This window comes from Squalius cephalus, assembly GCF_949319135.1.
Source record: "Squalius cephalus genome assembly, chromosome: 9".
In the NCBI taxonomy this organism is placed as follows: domain Eukaryota; kingdom Metazoa; phylum Chordata; class Actinopteri; order Cypriniformes; family Leuciscidae; genus Squalius; species Squalius cephalus.
Window position 1 is genome coordinate 10,727,389 of NC_137130.1, and position 26,027 is coordinate 10,753,415.

A 26,027-nucleotide genomic window follows, 5' to 3' on the forward strand; every position below is an offset into this window, starting at 1 on the left:
TTCACACTTGCCCGTGGATCACTAACAATAATATAGCGTTTGATAGTTCAAATGTGTGCACCTGGCACGTACTAATTTTCCTTGTGATTTTCGTGATTTAATTTCAAATCAAAAAGTCATTTTTTTGAACATGACAACCTGAACAAAGAATAAAATAAACATTTATCTATGATGTGAAAAATATATATTTAATTTTTTTACGTAAATCACGATTGTTCTGGCAACATTTCCATCACGATCAACACATTTTGAAAATTGAAATGTTCAGAAATTATAGAATTCTGTTGTGCTTGAAATGTTCACCACTGCACACTGTTAGACAAGTTAAATAACCGAGTGTGAAAGAGTTTACTTTCTAAACGACAGCAGTCCTCACAGTAAACACTTTTTAAAAAATGATATTGAAAAAAAATATATAAATAACTGCATTTAATGGTCTTTTGCATGTGTTGCTAAGCGTTTTTTTTTTTTTTTTGGTCTGGATGCTACAGGGTTTGGGAATTGCACTGTGGATTCAGTGCTGCTCATTGAAGTGTGCTGCTATCCACGTCATGACTAACACACACAAAGTCACCCTTACAAGTTCACTTAACTACACTGACCTCATGACTACAGAGGAATTGGAGGAGAATCTGAGTAGAAACCAAAGGCTTTTGTCAATAAACTGTTTCATAACCAACGCATTTCACAAGCTGAACCTAGACAACCTACCGATACACATTACAACCCAAGGAAATGATTTGTACGGTCAATCAAACAAAAAGGATGGCTGATTTGTTAAACAGCTATACACACATAGTATAAACTTTAAAGCTTACTTTTGTACTTGATGTGGCAGGTGTGACCACACACTGTTAGTGTAACTTAAAACTAGGGTACAAATAAAACATGTTTCTTTGCAACACTCAAACATACACATTACATTTATGACAAGGACATTTACCATACAAAAGTTTTATTTATTTTTTCCTGCAAAATATTTTTTAAGGTTATCAAGCAGCAAGGTCCATCAAGATAAGTTCAACAAACAAACAGGTGCTATCGCACAGTTCGTACAAAAGCTTTGAGAAATACACAATCATTAATCAGTTACAAACATACAAACCTCAAAAGCATTGTGATAAAAAAAGCAAAGCAATAAAATATCCTGAGCAAAGACTTTATTTAGACTTTATCTCAGTCTGTGACTCAGTCTCAGTCTGAACAAAAGCACCAATGTAATTCCATGTTTGTCTATCATTGCAACATTAATATAAACACCAATATCTGTATTGTAACTTCACAGTAATAAACAGAAAAATGACAGAATCAATGATGCAAACTTCATCAAATGAGACGCATTCAAATGGACACATTTTGGAAGTTTCTAAATATATAAATAAATATATAAAATTGTGTCTGTGTTTATTTTTGGTTAGGCCATCAGCACAGCAAATCAGGTCTATGCTATTTGGTATATAATAATAAAACTAAAGAAAATAGAAAAAAATGTGTGATTATGGTTTGAAAAGAACACTGCCAAAATACTACTGTAACATGATAAAAAATAATTACTATAAAACAAATTTACAAACTGGACATGACTTAATACATAAAATAATTAATATTTTAATTGATTTACGTCAAATCCCTTCACAACATTCTCTCTTTAAAATACGGAACAGTCATCTACATCATAAAAATAAAATCATCCACATTTATTAATTTCACATTCCACTATGTGATATGAAACTGTGAAAATAAGCTAAAGGCACCTGCAATGCTCCAGTAGTCACATACTCGGGTCACTTCAGTACAACATGGTAGCCATCATTACTTTCATCTGCCGTCACAAGAAAAAAAACGTAGCCAATGTTAACCACATATGATTATAAAGTGTGAATGCAATAGAGATTCAGACACATACTGTGACTATTTCATTGATGTTTTTTGTTTTAAATAGTCTTTTGTTTTTCAAAGTCATTCCTAGAAGTCTGAAGACTTTTTAACAGTTGCCTGTTCAGTGAGCCATGAAAGTCAGAAGTGTGATGCAACCAAAAGCTACCTGTGATTTGTATGTATTATATAGAATTCCTGCTTATCAGAGTATTTGCATTTAATGTAAAGTCAGCAAATATTTAGCCTTCTGAACAGGTCGTTTGTGCAATGGCAATTTTCACCCTATAACTACAGCTTGATAAACATGAGGCTAAATTAGTATAGTTAAGATAAAAATACCATGTCCATGAAGTTACCTTTCATAGTGCTGATAATGAAGCTAGTCTCCTCTGTAAAGTTCTGCACCATCTGAAAAAGCCAAATATATGTAGAGTGACCTGAATGCATTAGAACACACCTTTGTGATTCTTTTTAACAGCGTGTACCTGGAATACTGTATTTTCTGGCACTCTAATCTATTTTAACAATCAGTAACTTATTATGGTAATGATTTTGAGGAAAAGAGTGTTGCTACAGACTAAGTCTATAGTGCCTTTTGTCTATTTTTGGAGTTTAACAGCCCCTGGTCACTGTATGGAAAAGAGCAGTGTCAACATTCTGCTAAACATCTCCTTTTGTGTTTTATGAAGAACCAGTCATGCAGGTTTGAAATGAGTGTAAATGATGACAAAACATTTCATTTATTGGTAAACTAATCCTAGAAATAAAATGTCAAAAAAGTTATGTGGCCAATACCTCCTGATATACAAATGTACACAACCTTTGGGGTCAATAAGATTTTTTATTTGAAAGAAAATTGGGTTTTAATCAAAGAATCTTGAAAAATGTATCACAGTATCCACAAAAATAATTATGCAGTTATGCAGAACTGTTTTCAATATTAATAATTATAAGAAATGTTTCTTGATCACCAAATCAGAATATTAGAATGATTTCTGAAGTATCACGTGACACTGAAGACACGAGTATTGATGCTGAAAATTTCAGCTTTGCATCACAAGAATAATTTACATTTCAAAATATAATAAAATATAATACAATAAATATTATTTCAGGATATTACTCTTTTCTTTTTTTTTTACCTTTCTTTCTTTTTTTCAAACAAATGCAGCCTTAATGAGCTTAATATACTTCTTTTTAAAAACATTAACAAAACTCTTACCAACCCCAAACTTTTGAAATGGTAGAGTAAATGTGCTAGTATTTGTCGAATAGTTCTTGAGTTCTGTAATCTCTGGAATATCCTGACTCAATTTAAAGCACTCTGTCCTCTTACCTCATCTGAAACTAAGACATGGATCCCCGTCGGCCCCTGTCTGTATATACGATGGATTTGCTGTGAGGGAACATTATATAGATTGGCTATCTTCTCAGTGAGCTCAAGGACAGTTAGGTCCTCTAGGTAGAGGGCATGGTACACTACAGACAAAAACAATTAAGAGTATTAAGTATAAATGTAACTGCATGTCATACATATCATAATGGATATGATGGTCTCCTACCATCATCACCCTCTGCTTTGGTGTGGGGTTGGTTCCTGTTCTGCAGCTGGGATATATAGACAGTGAGACGTGGTTGTATACACCTGCGGAACATTGCCGCAGACAGTGTTGAGTACATGTTTGGACACATTTTAGGATGAATCGGAAGTGTTTGATTAGGGACACAGCTCACCTTCCTTTGATTGCATTGAAGAGACGGATGCCATCAGCAGGACCACAAATCTGAATGAAGTCTTCTCTACTCATTTTTAGCAGATCGGAACCTGAAACATTAACAAAGCTGTTCATATAGTAGTCTAATATTTAAAATCGTGACATTTTTTATTAAAACATAGTCAACACAATGACTGTTTCAAATATAGTACCATTCAAAAGTTTTGGGTTGGTAAGATTTTGTGAATGTTTTGAAAGTCTCTTGTGCTCACCAAGGCTGCATTGATAACTTATATATAATATTGTGAAGTATTATTGTAATTTAAATTGTTTCCTGTTTTAATACATTTTTAAAATGTAATTTATTACTGTGATGGACTTTGAGCAGCATTACTCCAGTCTTCAGTGTCACATGATCCTTCTGAAATCATTCTAATATGCTGATTTGGTTTCAAGATTTTTTCTTGAAATTTCTTATTACTATAAATGTTAAAAAGAGTTTAATATTGCTTCATATTTTTGTAGAAACTCTCTAAAGATTCTTTAAAGAATGGAAAGTTCAAAAGAAATCTTTTGAAACATTAATACCACTTTTGATCAATTTAATGCATCCTTGCCACAATAGGCTATATATACAATATATTTATCTTTCTGACTCAAAACTTTATATAATTCATTCAGTACAGTTCACAATCAACTGTTTACCCAAAAATGTGTGTGTTCAATGTATTTTATGCTTATCCGAGTATCAAGTTGTTGGTTTAGCAGCAAGTTAATATTAAACTATTCAATTAAATCTAAAATAAAATCTAAAAAATAAAAAAGCAGAAAGCAGCATGCAGTTCACTAGAATTTCTAACAGTTGCAATTCTTAGTGAATAGTTGAATAGCCCACCTGAGAAGCCAGAGAAGAGCCTGCAGAAACAGGAGAATCTATTACGATGGAGCCACTGCTGCGTGTCCTGCATGGAGGACGATGGCAACAGGTGCTAATGGCAAAAAGAAGAAGAATAGCATCATCCATGTCCTCAAACACAAACCTATAAAGATAAGAAAGCACGGCATTAATGTTTTTAAGCAGCCCGCCATACTTACATCAGAGCAGCTGGGCAGAAGTAGCTCTCCCTGCTGGTCTGGAGAGCAGTTTCTATGAACGCAACAAGACAGGAGAGCAGTGGCCTGTTATGTTTGTGTTCCTGAAAACCATGCTGTGATTTCATACTGAATAAGGACTCACTCCTCTGGGAAGCTGTAGGAAGTGTGAGCACTGAGATAACCTGGAGATGAAGTGTTGCTGCTGACGGATGGGGCTTCAGGCCAAGGGGAGCACTGAAAGAAAAGGAAAAAGTCAGGTGGCTGTTTAAGAATTGGAATGGAAAATTGAGCAGCCATAGATGTTTGTCTGCCGTCTTGAAAGAGCGCAGTCATTAACAGAATGACGTTTTTTACTATAGCTGAAATAATACTTAAACCAAACGAGAAAATTCCTTCCTTGAAAACAGCTCTTTTCTATACAATGATGGTGATTTATACTGTCAAGCTCCAGATTTATACTGTCAAGCTCCAAAAAGTACCATTAGTGTCATAAAATTAGTCTATATAATTTGATGTAACTGACGACAAACAGAATTGGTTTTTGAATATCACATGACCAGCGTAAAGCATAGTCACAAATGAGATGCGAGAGCTACAAAGGAAGATTATTGGGCAGCATCCGAAATCGCATACTCTCGAGTAGGTACTTATTTTGAAAAAGCAATTACTTCACGATCGCTAAAAAAGTATGTTCTATACAGTATGAATGTGTGTAGTGTGAATGTAATCTGGACGTACTACATTCACCATGTTGACATTATCATGTGACCTACCAACGTCGGTTGTGTCGCGTCACCGCCATTCACAAATCCTCTCCCGTGGCCTCATGGGATAGTAAAGTGTCCATTGTATGCACACTTCAGAATCTCGCCGGAAGAAATAGGTCATTCGGAATTTTTTGCATACTTTTTTATGAGTACTGTGAATTCGGACATGCTTCTTTTTTCACATACTATATAGTAGGGAAGTATGCAATTTCAGATGCAAGTCTTAGTAAAAAAACAAAACAAAAAAAATCAGCCTTTTTGGACAGAAAAAATTGGTCTTCCTCGTGGTGTTTTTTTGTTAATTTTGGAGCAGTATAAATCTAGATCCATTTACTTTGCATGAAAAGAGGACATTTTTGGTAGTGAATACTACCAAGGCAGATGTCTTACCTCAGTCAGCACTGTTGTTTTATAGGATGGTTGATATTTTTCTCTATCCTGAGGACTCTTTTTCTCAATCTTATCTCTGTCAGTCTTGAGTTTGCGATCTGCGCCTTTCGGCTTGAAAATAAATATATAAATTAAAGCATTAAAGGGATAGTTCACCCAAAAAATGTATTCACTTGCATTCACATTACATTCTCTTGTTCCAAAACCATATGACCTTCTTTCTTCTGTGGAACATTTTTTTTTGTCCATACAATGTAAGTCAATGAGACCAATGTTGTTTGATTCTTCAAATTATCTTCTTTTGTGTTCAACAGACAAAAAAATGCATGCAGGTTTGGAACGACATGAGAGTGAGTAATTAATGACAGACTTTTCATTTTTGGGCGAACTATCCCTTTAAGTAACTTCAAAATAATAATGTCACCTTTGAGGTTATTTCACAGTCTAACATCTCCACAAAGCACACTGTGTATCTGTTATCTTTGTAGAGTAAAGATGCTCTACCTTGAACACTTTGACCTGGCAGCTGGCGGAGCGCATGTGTTCAGTGTATTCTCCATGCTCGCTGGCTGCAAAGGTGTCTATCTGAATGCGAAAAGGGACGCCCTTCTCTCCACCATGTTTTCTAGGAGTGAACTCAGTGCTAATGCAGTTTACCTGTATATAAAAAAACAGAGAAGTTACAGCTAGTGATACTCACTTCAGAAATCTAGTGGAGAGGTCAGACTGAAAGAGAAAACGCTCCACCTGAATGAACACAGAGGCACTTTTGTCAGGATCCCAGAGGAACTCTATGGTGTTGAGCTGCAGTGGGTGGGCTCGAGGCTCCATTATGCCCACTGACAGCGGGATATCTGAACATAACAAAATGGACATAGTAAATCATATGACAATATGATTTAAACAAAAAAAAAGAAATTTTCTTTTAGAAATGCACTTTATGAGGAAAATTCCACCTATATCCAAGATCCTGTCTCCTGGTCGTTTCCACCTCCATCCTTCCAGCTGTTGATGCTCTGTGTATTGCAGACGCCGGTCATGGAAAACGACACGCACAATGCTCTGGAAACAGGATAAGACCGTATGATGTCAGGAAAGCATCCCACATGTCACCGTGGGTAAAACCAAGTATTATAACATGCACATCTGCATTCTCTTTAGTATTTCATAACAGCTCACATTTAAGAATTCAACCACAAATGGTTACAATTAAGTGTCAACTATGAATTTTGTGTAAATGACTGCACTACATATTTAATTATGTATGTTGCATATTGTATTGTTTCTTTGAGGATTTGTTGTATGTGTAACAGAATCTTTTCATTTATAATATTGTATAGTTTTTTTACTAGTAATGTCTTTTTTTGTGTTACGCTCCAAGGGACATACCATGGATGTAAATGAGCAATACTAATTCCAGCATATTAACATTTACATTTTGTATTTTGATACTGATGTTCATTTACGTGTATTGTCTCAATTGAACAAATAAATATACAAACAAACCTAGAATATGCCATCTGTTGAATAATAAACTAACAACTAAAAACTGTAAAAAATAAAAATAAAAATAAAATAAAATAATAATAATATATATATATATATATATATATATATATATATATATATATATATATATATATATATATATATATATATACAGTATATATATATATATATTACATTTTGAAATCTTTAAAAATGATGTGAGATTATTTCAAAGAGCATCTTTGTTTATCTCTAGGTCTGCACTAAAAACCCCTAATGTAATCCATAATAACAAAATATGGCCACTAACGTGGAGGAGAGGATAGAACAGTACTGTAACTACAGTGTATAGACAGGTGATGCATACTGTAACAGTCACATAGTAAAAAGACACATCATTCATTTAACCTACCTTTACATATTTGCTGCTTATATCTGTATACTCCATTAGTTTCCTATTAAGCATTCGGATTTCATAGGACTGACCTAAAGTGTATTAAAACAAGACATATTAAAATGGAAAAAACAGAAACCACACTGAAAGTATAGTTTGTAATGGTTGATTTTACTGCCTATGCACAAATGATTTACATTATTTCAATGTCCACAGAACAGAATTAATTACTGTACATATATAGGAGCAAAATAATCTGTAAGCCTCAAAATAAAATGTAAAAATATTGCTCCAGTGATTAAAAATCACATTTACAGCAAGAGTGTTTATTGTGATTCTCCTTAAGAGTTTGCTTTGGTAACTCTTTATGCAGTGTGTTGTTCGTTTTAGTCATGTCATGTTTAGTCATGTCATTAGTCATGTCACCTTTAGTCATGGACTTCAGACATCAACAACTTTCGGTTACACCATCATGTCAAAAGTACAGACAGATATGTGCTGGGAAAAAAGGTTCTTTAAAGATGAACATAATATGAAAAGACAAAGCAATGTGCTATGAATGCAGCTTCAAATGTTGACTGAAGTTAAACATGCAAAAGAAGACTATTTAACAATACCTTGATTTAGATATGTGAGTGTTTCGTCCTGGAGTTTCACCGCTGGAGATGTGGCTGCACAAAGCACATAATGAAAAGGAGACGCTCTGATCTCAGTGGACTGATGCTCCTCTTCATGCTTGAGAAATGGAGCAAGAGCATCTCTGAGGGAAAATAAAGGACATATTATATTATAGACCAATAAAGTCTCAAAAGTCTTGAGGCTCAAAACTCAATGCCAAGTGAACTAACAATAAAGTGTATATTTGATGGAACTCATTGAGATACTTTGAAAAACACTTTACACACAATAATTTAAGAATATGATCATCTTTCAGAAACTGCCTTTGTATTTCCAAGCACCACATTGCAATACAGTTACAAAAAACAGTTACACTTTATTTTATGGTGTCTTTGTTACACTGTAATTATACATTTATGTACTGAGTAATATTAAGTAGCATGTACTTGAATGTAATTATGCATAGTTTATTTTATTACTATAGTGACTACACGTAACATGTACCAATGTCACTAAAACCAAAAAAGCAGACAAAACAGGAGATTCACCCAGAAAACATGTTGGACAGATTAATCCAGAATAATACATAAAAGTCTATTTTTCAGTTTGGTCTAAGTACTGCAAAATCAGGGCAGATAATATTACTGATGAGAGACTTTACATTGAACTGACTTAAAAAAAAAATCCGCTGTCTAATGACTTTCTGCTTGCTTTGTCACTAAGGTAACATACGTTTTCTCGTTAAAGACTTCTCAGGTATATTAATCTGTATAAAGATAAAGTTTATTATAATTAACAATATAAAAAAGGGATACATGTAAAATAAATAAACAAATTTAATGACAACGTAAAACAAACGACTACACAATCTCGCGCCAATGTACTTACCTTATATAATTATTTTGCGAGTGTTGCTGAAAGGTTTCAGGATGGCTGTGCCAAAACAGCATGCTCTACAGTTCGCTGACGTTGGTCTCCAAAAATATGAGTCGTCAAACGGTGGTGGCCGGCGAGGGGACCGTGAGGGCCACAAAGGCTTTTCCGAACCAGCTTGTCCACCGTCTTTTATCCCCGCGTGACGGTCGTCAGGTGACCTGAGAGAGTCCGTCACTCTGCCTTCATCCTCTGTCACCTCCTGCACCGACGCTCTCACGGACTTTTCTGAAGCGATCGTTTAATAACAAACGGCGACCGAGTTGTTTTGGCACACAGGCTTGTCTGTGACTCTGGCATCAAAGGTCAAGACTGAGTTGCTGATAAACCATATGTTGCGTGCAGAACTTTATGAACTAGATTATGCAATGCGAGGTTTGTGTGCACGCGCATGTGCTTTTATACTACATTTTCACATCTGTATTGATGGAAACCCTTAAAATCACTGTCAAATGAAAACGTACTTAAAAACTGTCAAGATTATAAAATAATCTATTTTGCTTTAAAAAAAGGAAGTGTACATGCCTTTGTTATGATACACTTGGATATAATTTGACAGTAGTTTATGATTATTTTAATACAATAAATGTTTGTGTCTCCATAGTATTTCCATTAATGCATTGCAGAATTTCATTTTTGACATTGAATGTATTAGGACGTAATGTGCCATATATATATATCCTTTTTGATTTTGATTTAATTTAATCCTATCCTGTTACCCTCTCCCAACCGTAGACACGTGCATATATATATATATATATATATATATATATATATATATATATATATATATATATATATATATATATATATATATATATATATACACACACACACTGTTCATTTCTTTGGCACTGGACTAACTAGGACTGAGTACACGTTATCTCATGTGAATGTTTATAAATGTACTGGTGTACCAGAAAATACCAGAGTTGCTGATTGCACACTCGACAGCCCCACACCAAAAATACAGTCAACTCGGATGCATTTTAGGGTTTAAAATAATCATCAAAATAAATTCATGTTTCTGGTTGTTTTATTTCTAGGCCAAACTCAAGTTGATGTAAATCTATCATAAGCCTTTGGGAAAGAAACAAACAAACAAAAAAAAAACTGTACAATGGGACAGGACAGAAAATGAAATAACAAACTTATAAATACAAGAGTGTATCTGTGTCCAATGACAAAACGAAGTCTAACATGCGTAATGAACAATTTGATGTAATAACATTAGAGGTCAACGTTTCAGGAAACCCAAGGGGCAACTTAATACTTGCAATGTTGATCCTCACAGTTGGCTTTGTCCTTTCATAAACAGATTAATTTTATGAATAACCCCAGTCTAAACCAAAATGATAGTTCATGGTCTGAATCGGTTAAAAACCATAAGAAAGAAACTCTGAATCAAACAAGGGTACGCACACTTAGCATACCAATAAAAGCCACAAGCCTCAGTATATAATACTAAAAGTAGGGTGCTTTTTAAATGTCTGTCCTTAATTTCTAATATGGTCTGGTTCAGTCTGAGGACAGGCATTTTGGTCAACTTTGTGAGACACATTTGAGTTTTTGCGCTTTTTTTCCCCACATGGGCAACATATTAATAATAACAATAATAATACTGTATTTACAGACTGACCAGATTGCCGACATGGCAAGTTTTCACAAACAGCCAAACTTAGGTCAGTCACGGCAGCACGGGATGGTTATGTCATCAAAACATGCAGGCTATTTGTTAACGTGCAAAAGAGTGCAACATCTTTACCTTAATTTTGTGGGGGAGTGAGAAGCAATGATTGAAAGGTATGTACAAAACACTTAACATCAGATGGATGTTCTCCAGATGAACGAGGAAAAAGAAAGAGTTCAGACCTTGAGCCAGAAAGGGTTTATCATTAGTGTCGTAGACATGTGGTGAACTTTGCAGTGTCATGCTTTAGCAATGTAGTAAGAACGCCTGTGGACACGTATATCTGAACTGTCAGTTTTTTTAAACAGAAAAAGGAACGCAAGGCATAGTAGTTTTGAAATTTCCATCACGATCCTCTTGCTCCAAGAACAAAGCGTAAATCGGTTTCATTCATTGTTTCTTGACTGAAGATGCTCCAGGTCACGTTTTCAACTTCATTTGAGTGTTCGTGAACTTTTTAAATGACTGTGTGTGTTATGTCTCGCATGTTTACTTACGAAACCCTTCACTCCCCCCCCCCCCCAAAGATAAAAGGAAAAGCTCTACATTCGGAAGTTTGTCCTTGTGTTCTGTAGTGAGGCCCACATTTTTAACACACAATCCATTCTATAATAAAACCAACACAACTGCTTTCACTTTCAACATTATGGGATGTGGTATTGCGGTCCCATGAAATAAAAATTAATATAAGAATGTTTTAATCCTACTTTTGTTTTTTTGGTTGTCATTGTAGCCAAACCTACAAATTACTTCTCTTTTCTTTACATTTATCACTCGGCCAGCCAAATGATCCACTAGCATCAACTGAGATTCAAGTGGGGTATAAGTTAACCCAACTGTGCCCATTTAAAATATCCAAATAACTCAACTAAACCTTTAACACCACTTGCAAACATCAATAAGTTATTACTAATAAATGTAGTTAACGAATCACCTCTTCAGAAGCTGAAGAAAGCCTGTTTGCTAAAATTAAGGAAGCAATGCCTATCACGGAAGATCTGCATGCATTTTCCTCAATTCGAGCCCCTTTACATTCAACATTCCACAGATGGAAAGATGCAACAGAGACTAACTAAGAGGTTTCCAGGACTTGATGAAAAGAAAAGTCTGATTGCAGTGAGCAACACATCTCTCTGGGAAAATCCAGCAAGATTGTGATGAAACAATAAAAAAAAAAGATGTCTGGAGGAGGCACAACTATGTTCCCAAATGCACATGTAGGGCACTGATTAGAGTCCATCCAGCTAGCTGTGAGAGGACACGTCTGAAGAACTGCTGCTGTTGCTGTTGATGGTCTGGGCCCTCTTAATATACAGATTTAGCAACTTCATCTGTGGAAATAAAAGACACATGGAATTTCAATCCAGCACATGCTAATACTCCTATGTATAGACCTGGTTTCTCTGATAAGAGCATGTTTTTTACACTTTCAACCGTAGTTGTGTTATCTTAGAAGGTCAGGGTTAATATTTACTTTTGCATTGTGTCTAAAAAGGAGAAAGTTATTTTTTTCTCTAAGGGCAATGTAGGTGGTTTGACAAAATATGATGCAACAAATGTACCACTCGCAGCAACCATACTCAGCACTACACTGATGTCAATATTCTGATTAAAATGCAAAGAGTGGGCACTTAGACATCTGTACACATAACATAGGAAGGAAGACATTTAGTTTTGTAACTTTTCTTGGAGCATTTAATGCAAATTATCCAGAACTTGTCTGCATCAAATTTCACCACAAATTTATTTTAATGAGTTATTTGATTTTGAGGTGTAACGTGACCTGAAAAAGTTCAGATTAAATTCAGTTAAAACCAGATGGGAGACACAAATAAATAGAGGACTTAGTGATAAGGAGGGTTGAACGGGGTGAACCTTTTGGTGGACTTTGAGAGCATGTGAACATACCTTGCTACCTGTGAGCTGGGCCAAGTGTGGCTTCAACTCCTCACCAATCACTGAGTAGATGGCCACCAGACAGAACACGCTGGCCTTGCGAACACTACTCTCTGTGTTATCATAGCCCTGCAGACAGATAGACCATTTTGGCATTAACATCTTCTCTCACACACATACACACATCAAGAAATCAAGAGTACAGGAGGTAAAAGTACAAAGGCGGCATGCTGGCTATGCTCCCAACATTTACAAACTACTCGAACTGACATTCAGTGATGTCTCTCTGATAAGATGGAAGTAGGAAATTTAAAACAATTCTAGAGACTGTATAGGAAATGAGAGAGTATTTCGCAAAGAGGGGATTTAAAAATGTAACAAGTTGACAGAGGTTGCGAGATGAACTTGTTTTTTAATCATAAAAAGCTGGCAACATAAAATACTCACTTGTAAGAGGCCAGGGATGATGTCTGGCAGCAGCTGATGCAGGGAATCCTTGGCAATGCGCTCGACCACTTTGCTCTGCATCTTAATAGCAGCCAGGTTGATGGGGTAGTCTGCGGTCTGTACGATGGGACACAGCACTTTGATGCATTGCTCTGGGTGAATGGAGCCGGCCAATGTAGAGGCAGCCTCTTCAGCTGCCCTTACCACCTGCACATATAACATTTAACAACCTGAGATCTGACGGAAAATTCGATAGAAAAACAACTTCATTTGGATTAGGTCGCAGTACTACAGACTGCTCTATTACTGCTGTATTACATGGAAAGGGAATAAGTACATTTGGGAAATTAACTGGCATAGGGCTTATCCTCCACAAGCCTGTACTTCGTTCATTTATTCATATAGGAGTTGGGTTTGGCCATCTTGCTTTAGATGTAACCAAGGTGCTCAGTGTCCACATGTGCAGGTGTTGCATTTAAAATAGGATTAAAGAGACCAATCAGCTCATTTTACTCTCAATGAGGCTGTTCCACAGAAAAAGTCACCTGCCCAGCTTGATTTCTCAGAAACAATGTGGTCACATGTGAGTGGTATTATGGTGACAATGGAGTTTGGTTTAAAATATATATTCATATACTACAAAACAAGTTTAATCTGATCGCATTACTACAATGAAGTCATACAAAACATTACAGTATAATTATTTATTAATTTGTCTCACCTTTACACATTATTGGGTTACACTTTATTTTAAGGTGTCTTTATTTCATTGTAATTATACATTTAAATACTGAGTAATATTAAGTAACTACATGTACTTACTATAGGATTAGGGTTTGGTTTGGTTTAGTTGCATGTTTTATGTTTTATGCATAATTTATAGTTATTACTATAGTAACTGCATGTAACATATGACACTGTAAAATAAAGTGTTACCCATTATTGTTATTATTATTGAATATTTGATATTATTAATAAAGAAGTTCTAGTTAAATAAATGAAAAAAATGAAAACTGCAAGGAATTATAACAGAAAACCTACTACATTTTCACCCCTGCTATAAAAAAATGTAATCACAACTTATAGAACAATACTAGCTAAAGTATGATTTTTGAGTATTATCATAAAGTTGTACTGCTTAAATTGATTGGAGGTTAAAACAGATTACATTTATGAGAGGGCTGATTCTCACCTCTTTATGAGAGTCCTTGTGGGCTTCTAGTGTTTTCATGATGGTGAGTTCTGCATAGTTCTTGAAGCGCGCTGGCTGGTTCCTCAGGATCTCCTTCAGAACCCGTAAAGCCAGTGCTCGGATAGTGTGCTAAATAATCGGACAGAAAAAATCATTACTAACCACTATAAATACATACAGACCTACAAATGCAACTTGATATGTAAAAGACTTAAAGATTATATTGAATGTGCCAAATGAGCATGCAAGTTAAACTATGCTTTGACTGACGTCTTTGTCCCCGAGTGTCTCCAACAGCAGCAATAGGATTGTTTTGAAGTGCTCGTCCCACACAGCCAGGCTGTCTTCACGGGCGATCTTCAGCAGCTCGATCAACGCCCCCTTCCTCTCCTCCACTCGCTCGTTGTGATTAGACAGCTCCTTCAGCAGGTCTGCCACCAAATCTGAACGATCCACAATGATTCAAGTCAGAGCAGATGACAATCTGCATAAACAAGCTATTGTTCTACTTTAAATTGTACTGGAACACTTTGGCTTTTTAGGCTCATCTCTTTTGAGTATATGATATCCAATATTACTGAATCTTATGAAACCTGTCAAGAACATGTCTAGGGCGGTGTTTCACCTCAAATCTAAAAGAAATGCATTATATATATATATATATATAAAAAAAAAGAAAGAAAAGAACAAGCCTACTTTTAGGCCTGTTTTTAGCATCATGACATTTAAAACAGTGCTAAAATATTAAATTGTTAGGTACTAACATGGTAGTCCTTATTTAAAACAAATTCAGAATTAGATTCTTTGTATTTTTCATTTAGCATTTTGTTGCAATTCTATTTTTGTAGTAGAGTTTAATGTATACTTATTGAAATAAAAAACAATGCATTACAGTTGAATACAATAATTACAGTAATACCATACAATTATCAATGAAATTAAATAATATAATAAACTTGAAATAATATAATGGATATGTTTTCATAAGATTTACCCTTATATGTCATTATTAGCAAGTATTTTAATTAAAAGTAGTCTAAAATAAGTAAAAGTGTTTTGATGTTAGTTTTAGTTAGTATAGCTGTTAGGAAGGTTTAAGTGTTCATTTAGACTCAGTTTAATCTTATGAGTTACAGCAATGTGTTTGCAAACAGTAAAGTTTTGTTAGTTGCAAAGCAAAATGCAGTAAATCATCACCAGGTTTCCATTTAATTTGAACATACAGTCACCCAATAAACAATCCTACTATCTGACTGTATTGCCTTATATTAGAGCAGTTGGCCTGTAGCAGCTATCAAATAACTCTGTTAGCAAAGCAGCTGTGTCATGGTTGACATCACATGAGACACACTGAGATGGATGACACTGAAAGAGAGGAGATGGAAGGGGAAGTAAATGAAGAAAAGTGCAACAGTCTTGTTTAATTGTGCAGGTCTTTACCAGGAGTAAAGCCCTTGGGCAGCACCATCTTGTTCTCACCACAGTCTTGCCGACGGCCTGTAGAAGGGGAGGGACAGGAGGGGAAGTGATGACACACAAACTCCACTATCCTAAATGCTACACCTGCATATCTGAAACTTACACTCATATATACACACACAACAGTTACTTCTGATCCTCAAATCTGATTGGCTGAGAGGTCTTTCCAGCCATGCGATATTCTACCATAATCACCACAGGAACCGTTTCATCATTAGTATCACTCCGCTTGCAGAATTTCTCACAGCAATGTGTCATGGCGGAGTGTCATGGCCCCCATAATTTTACAAATGCTACTCTTGTTGTGTTAAGGAATGTAGTTTCAAGAGTTTTTAGGCTAGAATGTAGTTGTTTAAACTTAAACCAATATGCTGTTTATTTATAAAGATAGTGCCTATTTGAAAATTGGCTTCAAAGTTTTCGGAGATGTGAGCTCCAGGGTGTCAGTGGAAATTCAACGCTCACGTACCCGCCGAGAACAGCTTTACCTTGGCCAGTTCTTCTGGAAATGGCTGCTGGCTCTGATGTCTCTATAGTGGTTAAACATGAGATACAATTTCTTTTGGGTATATCTATCTAATGGGCAATCTTTGGTCTCAATATATTATTTGTTCCTGAGCAAATAGTTTTGACTGAGGGTAAAGTTTCATAACTTTATACTTTTAAATAACATTAATGCTGTATCAGAGCGCTGCCTTTGCACTTTTGACTGAATTGCTTAGCAACTTATATAATGGCTATTGTTGTTTATTAAATATTATTGTTCAATAAACAATATTTTATAAAAAATAGTAGTATTTAAACATAGTATTTGGTTTTGAGAAACAGTCTAGTGATCTAGATCTAGTGAGTCAGTTGTTAGTGATAATGATTTTGACTTACATTGTTAGACCATTATGTGTGAGTCAGTAGCAAAGACTTTTATATTGAAAGGGACTGAAACAAGGTTGTAAATAAGGACATTATTTTTTACTTTCAACAACACCTTGTAAGACACAACTAAATTGACCAGCGTCATTTTCATTTTTTTATATGCCTCTTTATACTCTATGACTCTTTATTTCTTGCTATTCTTGTTTTTGCTCATGAAGTATTTCTTTACACAATCAAAGACAATGGGTGCAGTATGGAGTACAGACGTGAGAGTGGATGTACAAGCTTTGAGCAGCGTAATGACTCACAGTCTCGGAACTGCTCCACGTCGTCGTCAAAGACGGCCTCTTTCAGGGCACTTTTGTCATAGGCCGTGATCGTGTCTCCGTAGCCATAGGGTGCAAACTCTCTCGACCGTGGCACAGCGAAAGACCGCGGGGACGGAGTGTTGAGCAAAGATGTTTTGTTATCCAAAGCGGTTCGACCACCCTCCACTACATCCAATCCCATCCTTGCATCAGACCCCGGAGAAGCCCCTTCCTTCCCAGTCTAAGTCAAAGTCAAAAGAGTCAAAGAGTGTTAAATATGTGCTGATTAGGGATGCATCATTTGGACAAAAATCTGGATTACTTTGCATTCGCATTGTATCTGCAATTGAAAGTGAATTTATAGTCCATTTTAGTTGTGGTAGGCTCTCACCACACTCTCACAGCTATTTTTGGAATTCTAAATAAGTACAAAAATAATCCAAATAACTAAATAGAAAAAGGTATTATTAATTAATTAATTATTAATAATAAAGTAGATGAATAAAGTATATTATAAAATATGAATAATAATAATAATTAATGGATTATTTAAATGGACAATTCATTATTTTTATGTTTTTTTCCCCAATTATTATTATTCATATTATTGATTTTTATTATTATTGATTTTATTTATTATATTTAATGACCACAATTTGCGTTTTGCTTTTTTATTATTAATTATTATCAATAACATTAATAATAATAATAGTAATAGCAAAAATATACAAAATATGGAGATTAAAAATCCCCATCGGTGTCCTTGTTCCTGTTGCCCACTGTTAAAGCATAGACTCACAGCATCATCCTTCTTCCCATCACGTCTGATTGGCTCATTCAGGTCCTCTTGGCTGCGGTAACTGAAACTCTGGATGGCTTCTGTGACACCACGCAGTGAGCTAAAGATCTCATCAGAATTCATGTTCTCTGTGTCATACTCCAGCATACTGAAGAGAAAAACAGAGTAAAAGAAGGAATAAACATTGACGTTGAATGGACTGCAACACTCACATAAACAAGTAAGCCAAAGCATACAAAATATTTTAAAAGAATTGAGTGGACAACTCCAACATGCACCTACAAGTGAGTACATGGATGCTCCAAACATGGTCAGTTAGTAAATTACTGTGCAAAACCAATTTTACATTCATTAAAAATTCCTCTAGTTTCTTAGTACATTTTTATCAACCACCATTCACAGAGGGAATTCTGTATTTGGAATGATTTCAAACCGTGGCCACTAATTTTGTGCATACATGCCCCTGTTAGGCTGGGAGTGGGTGGGAATCTAAGCACCCATCCCGCCCCCTCCTCGTCATGGCTAGCGGCTGAGTTACCTTGGTGAGAGCGCGCAGCGGAAGGCCCTGAGGGAGGGGCCGGCAGGAATAGAGGAGTGAGACGGAGGAGTAGGAGGAGGAGGAGAGGGAGAGGGGTGCTTTAAGAGCCCATCGACACTCCAACCCCATAACCGACTGTGCCCACAGAACGGCCGGAGAGGGAGAGAACAGGGCAGAAGAGGAAGAGAGAGAGAAAAAGAAAGTGGTCCAGTCGGAGTGTTGTGATGAGCAGCATGGGTTAATAAGTTTAAGAGGACCAGAAACCCCTAAATCGTCATAAATAAGAGTTTTAGACCCTGCATGAGAGGATGACTCTGCAGGTGATTTGGCTCCCACCCCAGAAATGCAGAAATTCATTTTAAGGGTTTCAGGTTGTAAAGGGATATTTTGAAGAAAGCAACACAGCAAGTCCAATTCAGATGTTAAGCACATGTTAGAGCCATAAAACAGGGTGACAGGCCTTTGAAGGTCTTCGTGCCCAGAGTGAGATCATGCTTTAGAATGGTCAGCATATGGGACGAGGGAAGAGGAAGTGTTACCTGGGTGAAAGACCCCCATGGGAGCAATTTGTGGGTGAGGTTAGAGGACTGGTCCTGCTGGTGGGGTGCCGGGGTGGAGTGCGGCCCATTGTATTGCTCGGTGAACTCTTTGAAGGAGACAAAGATGAAATAATAACCTTAATCATTTCAGGCTATAGCTAAACAACAGTTCAGCAACAAAACAGAGGCAGAGGCAGATCTTTAACATTGTTTTCTTTTTGTCATTTTGCCTGAATAGCAGTCAATTTCTGGATCAGATAACAGTGTGGATCACTTGATGCACTTGAATGAAGAGAGACTAAAACTTCCTAAACTGTTTGTCAAGATTGCGTTTATTTCAAATGACTATAAAATCTGACAAAAGCATCAAAAATCATTTGTCTTTAAAACATTTGACTGGTCCAATTAGAGTAAAAAAAAAAAAAAAGGAAATACCCCTGTCAAAAATGTGATTGGCTCCTTTTAACTCTTTTAGGGTGGGACTTTCATTTCAACAGCTGCCATACTGAGCATTTTTCAAACAATGGGCTGTCTCCTATTACTTAAAATATATTCAAATAGAAAGTAAAAACTTAAATTGTAAATTGTAACTGATCTTTTTGATCAAATAAATGCAGCTTTAGAAAACATAATAGAATGGTCTCAAATGCATTTAAAAGTCTTTTGAATGGTAGTGTATAGTGAATCTTTTAATATACAATCTCATAAGAGATAAAACAAGAAATCTTACCACGCTGCTAGTGTTGCTTGAGTTCTTCAGATGGTTGTGCAGGAGTTTGGTGGCTCCATCCTGGAATGTTTTAGGCAGAGCGCCCAGCAGCATGGTGAACTCAGGAGTGTTCAGCTCAAAGAGTGAGATCAGCACAACCTGGGCGGCCTGCAGAACACAGCACACCTCATGAGATCTAGCACAAATACTAACACCTTAATGAACGGGAGCACACTTATACATGCTGAGAAAATCCGGCGGCGATAACTCAGAATAGAAAGAGAGACTGTATAAGGAACTGTGACTGCAGTGCTCCAATGACCAGAAGACAACTGGATCTGATATGTCACCTACACACTAGAGTTCAGTTTACACATCCTTTGACATTTAGGAGACTGGGTCCAGCTTGATTTCCCAAACAAATTCCTGTTTGTCAAAACTCTGTCAAAGCTTTCTCTAGTGTGTAGGTTTTCTCAGTTTCAGGGATGGGAATCATAAGGGACGATTCTTATTTCAATGCCCCTTAATGATTCTAGTTTCCGAGCGATTCAATTAACGATTCTTTTAGTGGGGAAGAAAGAAAACACCAATTCTTAGCATGTTTACTGCCTTCAGTATCATGTAGTTACTGTAGATATGATCATTACAGATTTCAACAGATCACCAAATCATAAATAAACCGTAATATAAAATTGCAATTCTTGATGGTTATTTCTGCTCGGATAAAATGAAATGAAAATGAAAACAGCGGTCTAAAGGATTCCCAACCCTGTTAAATTTGACTTGCATATTTCACTCAATTCATAGATAGCACAAATGTCCATGACTCTGTTCTGTTTAATGTTAAACACATGCAAGAACGCTGATTCACTCACTGTTATTCTGTGAAAAGAACCAAAAATATCTTAAGCAGTGGAGCATTAACAGCAATTGAAAAACAAAAGGAAACTTGAAAAACACACTCATTTATTGGTGTAGTTATTTTTATTTTTTTAAATCTCTGCTCTCTTTAGCCGTCTGGTAGAATTGCATGTTAAGAGATTGTATTCAGCAGTCACTTCGCAAGGCAACAAGGCAGATTAGAGTGAGGAGAGAGCACACGGTTAGGTGCAGCGGTTACGTGTGGGTTGTTGGTTAGGCCGTTGGATTGGCACTACCTGCTTGCACCTCTCCTCCAGATGACCCTCTCCAGGAAGTAGAGCTGTAGTGCTGGGCCTGCCTGACAACTCCTCATATGCCCAGTTATGAAGGGTCTGGGTCATCGTGTCAGGGCAATAGAGTAACAGACAATAAAAGAGAAACTGATGATGACTACTTGTTGCCTTTAGGCAGCAACTGATATTGGGAATAAATGTCTTGCATCTGTTCATGTGATTAATTGATGTTTAACCTACATTTTAAAAGTAAAAATCTTGCAACGAAGATCAGAAATTATTCTTAATGGGATATTTTGTTATTTAGAACAACATGAGGGTGTATAATGGTAAATGCTGACACAATTCACACAATGAATTTGTGAGAATTAACCTTGAAATAAAAAAAGCTTTTTCAATAAAGAGCTCAATCCATGTCGTCTTCTACTCCATCATACTCCATTATACTCCACCATTACAGCACTGTTTGTAAGCACATCTCCATAGAAACTCACTTTTCTAACGTCAGAGCTCTTGGGTTCTGTGGTCCAGGTGATAATGCGAGACACGGCTAATCTCGTCTCACTTGAGTTCACAAAGTCAGCAGGGTCCATCTGCCGTGCCAGGGACTCGATGTACTTCAGGATGGCCACCTTCACCTGCATTATAACATCAAGAAAATAAGGAATAACAGGCTCAGCGCACTGTGAATTTGCAGCTGGGGTTTCGTAAGCAGTATTGTATGGTAACATCATACCTTCAGATTGGGGGTTTGAGTCTGATCAACAATGAATCTCATTAGAATGTTAAACTGTTGGTCGAAGGGGAAAGAATCTCTAAAAGAGGGGGGAAAAGAGAAAAAATACATTATCCTAGCGGCACAAACGTTCTAAAAAAAAAAAAAAAAAGCGTAGTGAAGGTAAAAAAATCTCTTGACTAGGACTGTCACTAGAGACTGACCGTGTGATGTCCAGAGCCTTCTGGACCTTAGCTTGGACTGAGCCCAAGAGGTCAGCTCCCATTTTCTTCAGCAGCTGAGTGAGCAGTACAAAGAGCCAGTCCTGGAGATCCTCTCTGTGCACAGTGATGAAGTCCACTAGAGTCTCCAAGAACATGCTAAACACCTGGAAGTAGATCATCCAACGTCTCACCAATGCTGCGCTGCATATCATTTCATAAACATACTAATGGATTTATATGCCTTTCCCACAAATGTATTAGAAAACTACATTTCTACATTCACTCAACAAAATGTGAATGGTGCTTGGCCGTGTAAACCTTGCTGCCGCAATGCCGGCATGTTTCAATATGTTTGCAAAGGTGTTCGGAGAAGTTTTAAGTGTGCTGCTATGTAGTGGCTAGGATCATGGGTGGTTGGTAACAAGTTCAATTCAAGTCAAGTCTTTGTGATGATAGTCCAGTGGTTTTAAACCTTTTTGACTCTAAAGCCATTATTGTCCATAAAAACATTCAAAAAGGGGCTAAAAGGTTTCCTCTGCTGTAATGACAAAATATTGTTTTCAAAACTTTTACTTACTTTTATTTACAAAAACTAGGAGTGTCTATGGTAACTCAAACTGTAATTAAAATACACTTTTTTGAAGGGGGTGAAATAAAATTCAAAATATCTAGTTTTGCAGGTATTTTAGAGCTTACTTTGAATAATTTCAAGTCATCATGAGGTCCCCTTGTAAATTTGCTCTTCTAAATCTATGAGATTTTTGGAAGGTTGCCTGTAAGCCGGTTGATAAGCCTGATCACTTATAATATAATAACATAAAATAAGAGTACAACAGGCGGGATGATGTGACATAAGTGACATAAGAATACAACATAATAAATCTATTTATATAAAAGAATAGTTCAGGTATTTGTAAGATCCACTTACTCTCTATTGTTAAAATCCACACCAAGGCAGACCATGCAAACAACAGGAAAAAACACATTCTATTAGTGCAATCTCATTCCATTTTTTTAAATTCTACACAAACACACTGTTTTGCCAGACAAACTTGTCCAGAATCCATAGTGATTAAAGCATCTTATTTAGTCTATTATAACGATTAATTTAAAATAATTTCACATAATACAACAATTTCACATGATGCAAGTAATCCTTCATAAAATCCTTTATATGGACTGCTATCATTAGTCCAGCCATTGGTAAGTAGATTAAGTCTGATCAAAGCAGCCATTGTGGAAAGTATGCATCATCACACAGGTTACCTTGCTGTGAGGATCTGCAAACATCCTGGTGAAGATCTCACACAGCCTCTTCAGCTCCACACGGCTGAAACACACAAAAATATGGATTAAAGGCCTGTTCACTAAAAGAATAAAACAGAAAAAGTATAAAAAGCCATTGCAAGCCAACTGGGATTTTGCACATGCATCATGAAACCTAAAAAATACAAAAATGAGCAACAAAATAAAACTTGCTAGATACCGACTGGTTATTTTCTACTTGTTGTCTTGGAGGAAAATGAAATGACACTAAAAATAACCAAGAGACCATTTGTGTCCCTCTGAAGGCCCCCACCTGAGAATGCGCTGACTCTTTAGCAAGTTCTGCAAACCCAGCAGGCCCTCCTTCCTCTCTGACCAGTTGGAACTGGCGCAGTGATTTAGCACCTCGGCGACGTCCTCCGTCTGACGCAGATAGTGAGGAATGCCTCCATTACGAGAGCTATAGGAACGCTCTGAGCAGGCACTGGATGCGTCACTGTTGGCATCGTCATCCGACTCGTACCTCCTTCTCACAGGCTTGCGCTGAGGAGAGGAAGGAGCAGGTTAGTAGATTCAACAGGACAAAAGACCAACACAGAGAGTTCATTCAACAATTTACTGCGGATAACTCAACTTAAACATAGTAAGTATGCTGTTGATATGAGAAAGCCATGCAGCATTAAAAAAAAATGTCAAGAGTTTAGGTTCTTTTATCACTAACCTTGGGAATTTGGCCATGTAAACATGTCAAAGTTTTAGGAGTGACGACCACATTTAAATGTGGGACTTAATAATTTAAAATACTGATATGTGTGCATACAGAAAAATACATAAGTCACTCCTGAATTTGTGGTTCATAGTGATTTTCACAACGGTTTTGGTGTACTGAAGCTGTAAACAAGAAATATGGATGCCAACAGTTTAATGTGATTGCTAACCTGTTAAAAAAATGTAAGGGCAGTAAGATTTTTTAAAAATAATTAATACTTTTATAAAGCAATGATGCATTAAACTGATCAAAAGTGATATTTATGATGTTACCAAAGATTTACATTTCTTTGTTCTTTTTAACTTTATATTCAAAGAATCCTGAAAAAAAAAAACCATCATGGTTTCCACAAAAACAAAGTATTAACTGTTTTCAACTGTGAAAATAATAAGAAATGTTTCTTGAGCACCAAATCAGCATCTTAGAATGATTTTTGAAGGATCATGTGACACTAAAGACTGGAGTAATGATGCTGAAAATTCAGCTTTGCCATCACAGGAATAAATCTCATTTTAAAATATTAAAATAGAAAAGAGTTATTCAAATTTTTATATTTTTTCACAATACTACTGTTTTACTTATCAAATAAATTCAGTATCAAGTTGGTGAGCATAAGAAACTTCTTTCAAACACACAAAAAAAAACTTGTACGGCCCCCAAAATTTTGAACGATAGTGTACATTTGATGAAGGAAATTAGCCATCAGAGACGCATTAAAGCAGAATAATTTTTAGTAAAATACTGTTGACTATGGTGGAAAGGGATAAAAGAGAGTCAAGACAACAACTAGTTGTTCATTTTGATCTTTTACACACTTCAATGACTTTCTTTCTTCTGATAAACACAAAGGAAGATATTTTGAAGAATGTCGGTAACCAGACAGTTGATGTACCCCATTGACTTCCATAGTAGGAAAAAAATACTATGGAAGTCAATGGGGTACATCAACTGTCTGGTTACAGACATTCTTCAAAATATCTTCCTTTGTGCTCAGCAAAAGAAAGAATTTCATACAGGTTTGATGACAGAATTTTAATTTTTAAGAGAACTATTCCTCTAATGAAAATTTTGTTGTACTCTCTGGATTTTTCAGTTGTTAGTTGTAGTAATATAGTTAATTTAGTTGTAGATTTCGGTTGTTATTTGCATAAATAACTGAATTCTTTGAATGAATTGAAGAATTAAGAAAGGAGTGACAGCTTTAGCTCCAGTGTGTACATGGCCTTTGAGGTGTTTCTCCAGCCTCAGCACTGGATTGTGAAGGAACAATTCAGCAGGTCATGAATAATTCAAACAGATAATTTTTCAGCAGTTGACAATGCATTAACAAACATTAAAATCCTTGTCATTAGTAGAGTGTGCGCAGGTGACATAAGAGAAAAGCGCGTCACACTGGGTAATTACATCTACTTATGTAGCAAAAGGGATGTGTCACGCTGATGGATAACATCTGCCATGTTTACAACTTAATCCGGCAGTGTTGTCACATGTGAATTAATGATGATTTACATTTTCCAAGTCAATAACACTGGGTGACTTACACAGATAATAAATTGAAAAGATTAATACCAAATTGATAGCAAAATAAATGAAATGAATCTTATGGTGGTTGTGCAGGAAATGATGAGATGTGCAGATGAAATGGTCATTGACCAAATTAATGAAAGAAACGCAAATGTTTGTGGTGCACAAAATGCTCTTGATATTTGCCTGACAGACCACGATGGTATAAGTCATTCTGATTAGTGAATAAAAATGGAAGCACAAGCAGTAAATAAACTGAACAACTACCTTATTCCTGGAGTCCCCTAACAGCTGAAGACAACCAAGAAAGGAAGAGCAAAGAGACGCAGACATTTCAAAGGGAGCAAATTTGTAGCAGAAAAGACACAATGTAAAATATAGCTGGATAGCTGATACATAAGAACAAAGATTAAAATGTACTTTACCTTACTATACTATTTACCTTACTATTTTTCACTGAATAAACAACACAAGGAAGATTTATATTTAAAAAGCCCATAGTATGCCCTTTTACAAAGTCTTGATTTGTTTTGCTTTTTCAACTAGAATATAGTTTCATTCTTGAATGTTAAAAAAATATATATTCATGTATGTTCACATATTTAACATTGTTGCAGCACCACTTTC

The 26,027-nt window shown here is 36.1% G+C and overlaps 2 protein-coding genes across 7 annotated transcripts in view; both read right to left on the reverse strand.

Moving 5' to 3' along the window:
• Nucleotides 1-941: 941 nt before the first annotated feature.
• Nucleotides 942-9,579, reverse strand: tfcp2l1 (transcription factor CP2-like 1). Its single transcript, XM_079881714.1, has 15 exons — nt 9,234-9,579; nt 8,345-8,487; nt 7,746-7,819; nt 6,802-6,907; nt 6,593-6,699; nt 6,350-6,502; nt 5,846-5,956; nt 4,831-4,922; nt 4,689-4,740; nt 4,489-4,582; nt 3,613-3,703; nt 3,441-3,523; nt 3,215-3,357; nt 2,235-2,286; nt 942-1,822 (listed from the first exon to the last, which is right to left on the reverse strand). Exons 1-15 carry the CDS (start codon nt 9,293-9,295, stop codon nt 1,785-1,787), a joined length of 1,401 nt encoding a protein of 466 aa, XP_079737840.1. The 5' UTR covers nt 9,296-9,579; the 3' UTR covers nt 942-1,784.
• Nucleotides 9,580-10,298: 719 nt separating this feature from the next.
• Nucleotides 10,299-26,027, reverse strand: part of clasp1a (cytoplasmic linker associated protein 1a) — a 71,223-nt gene continuing 55,494 nt past the window's right edge. For 2 of the 6 annotated variants that reach the window (XM_079882012.1, XM_079882013.1), the window contains 16 exons: nt 25,668-25,691; nt 23,421-23,650; nt 23,108-23,171; nt 21,842-22,005; nt 21,639-21,717; nt 21,397-21,540; nt 19,770-19,916; nt 19,040-19,146; nt 17,963-18,110; nt 17,164-17,404; nt 15,944-16,000; nt 14,774-14,946; nt 14,504-14,632; nt 13,312-13,518; nt 12,877-12,993; nt 10,299-12,299 (listed from right to left, as the gene is read on the reverse strand). In XM_079882012.1, coding sequence (XP_079738138.1) covers nt 12,213-12,299; nt 12,877-12,993; nt 13,312-13,518; nt 14,504-14,632; nt 14,774-14,946; nt 15,944-16,000; nt 17,164-17,404; nt 17,963-18,110; nt 19,040-19,146; nt 19,770-19,916; nt 21,397-21,540; nt 21,639-21,717; nt 21,842-22,005; nt 23,108-23,171; nt 23,421-23,650; nt 25,668-25,691 — 2,118 coding nt within the window. In that variant the 3' untranslated portion in view covers nt 10,299-12,212. Of the gene's footprint in view, nt 12,300-12,876; nt 12,994-13,311; nt 13,519-14,503; nt 14,633-14,773; nt 14,947-15,943; nt 16,001-17,163; nt 17,405-17,962; nt 18,111-18,500; nt 18,636-19,039; nt 19,147-19,769; nt 19,917-20,905; nt 21,002-21,396; nt 21,541-21,638; nt 21,718-21,841; nt 22,006-23,107; nt 23,172-23,420; nt 23,651-25,667; nt 25,692-26,027 lie in introns of all 6 variants that reach the window. The other 4 variants (XM_079882010.1, XM_079882011.1, XM_079882015.1 and 1 more) reach the window with 4 other exon arrangements.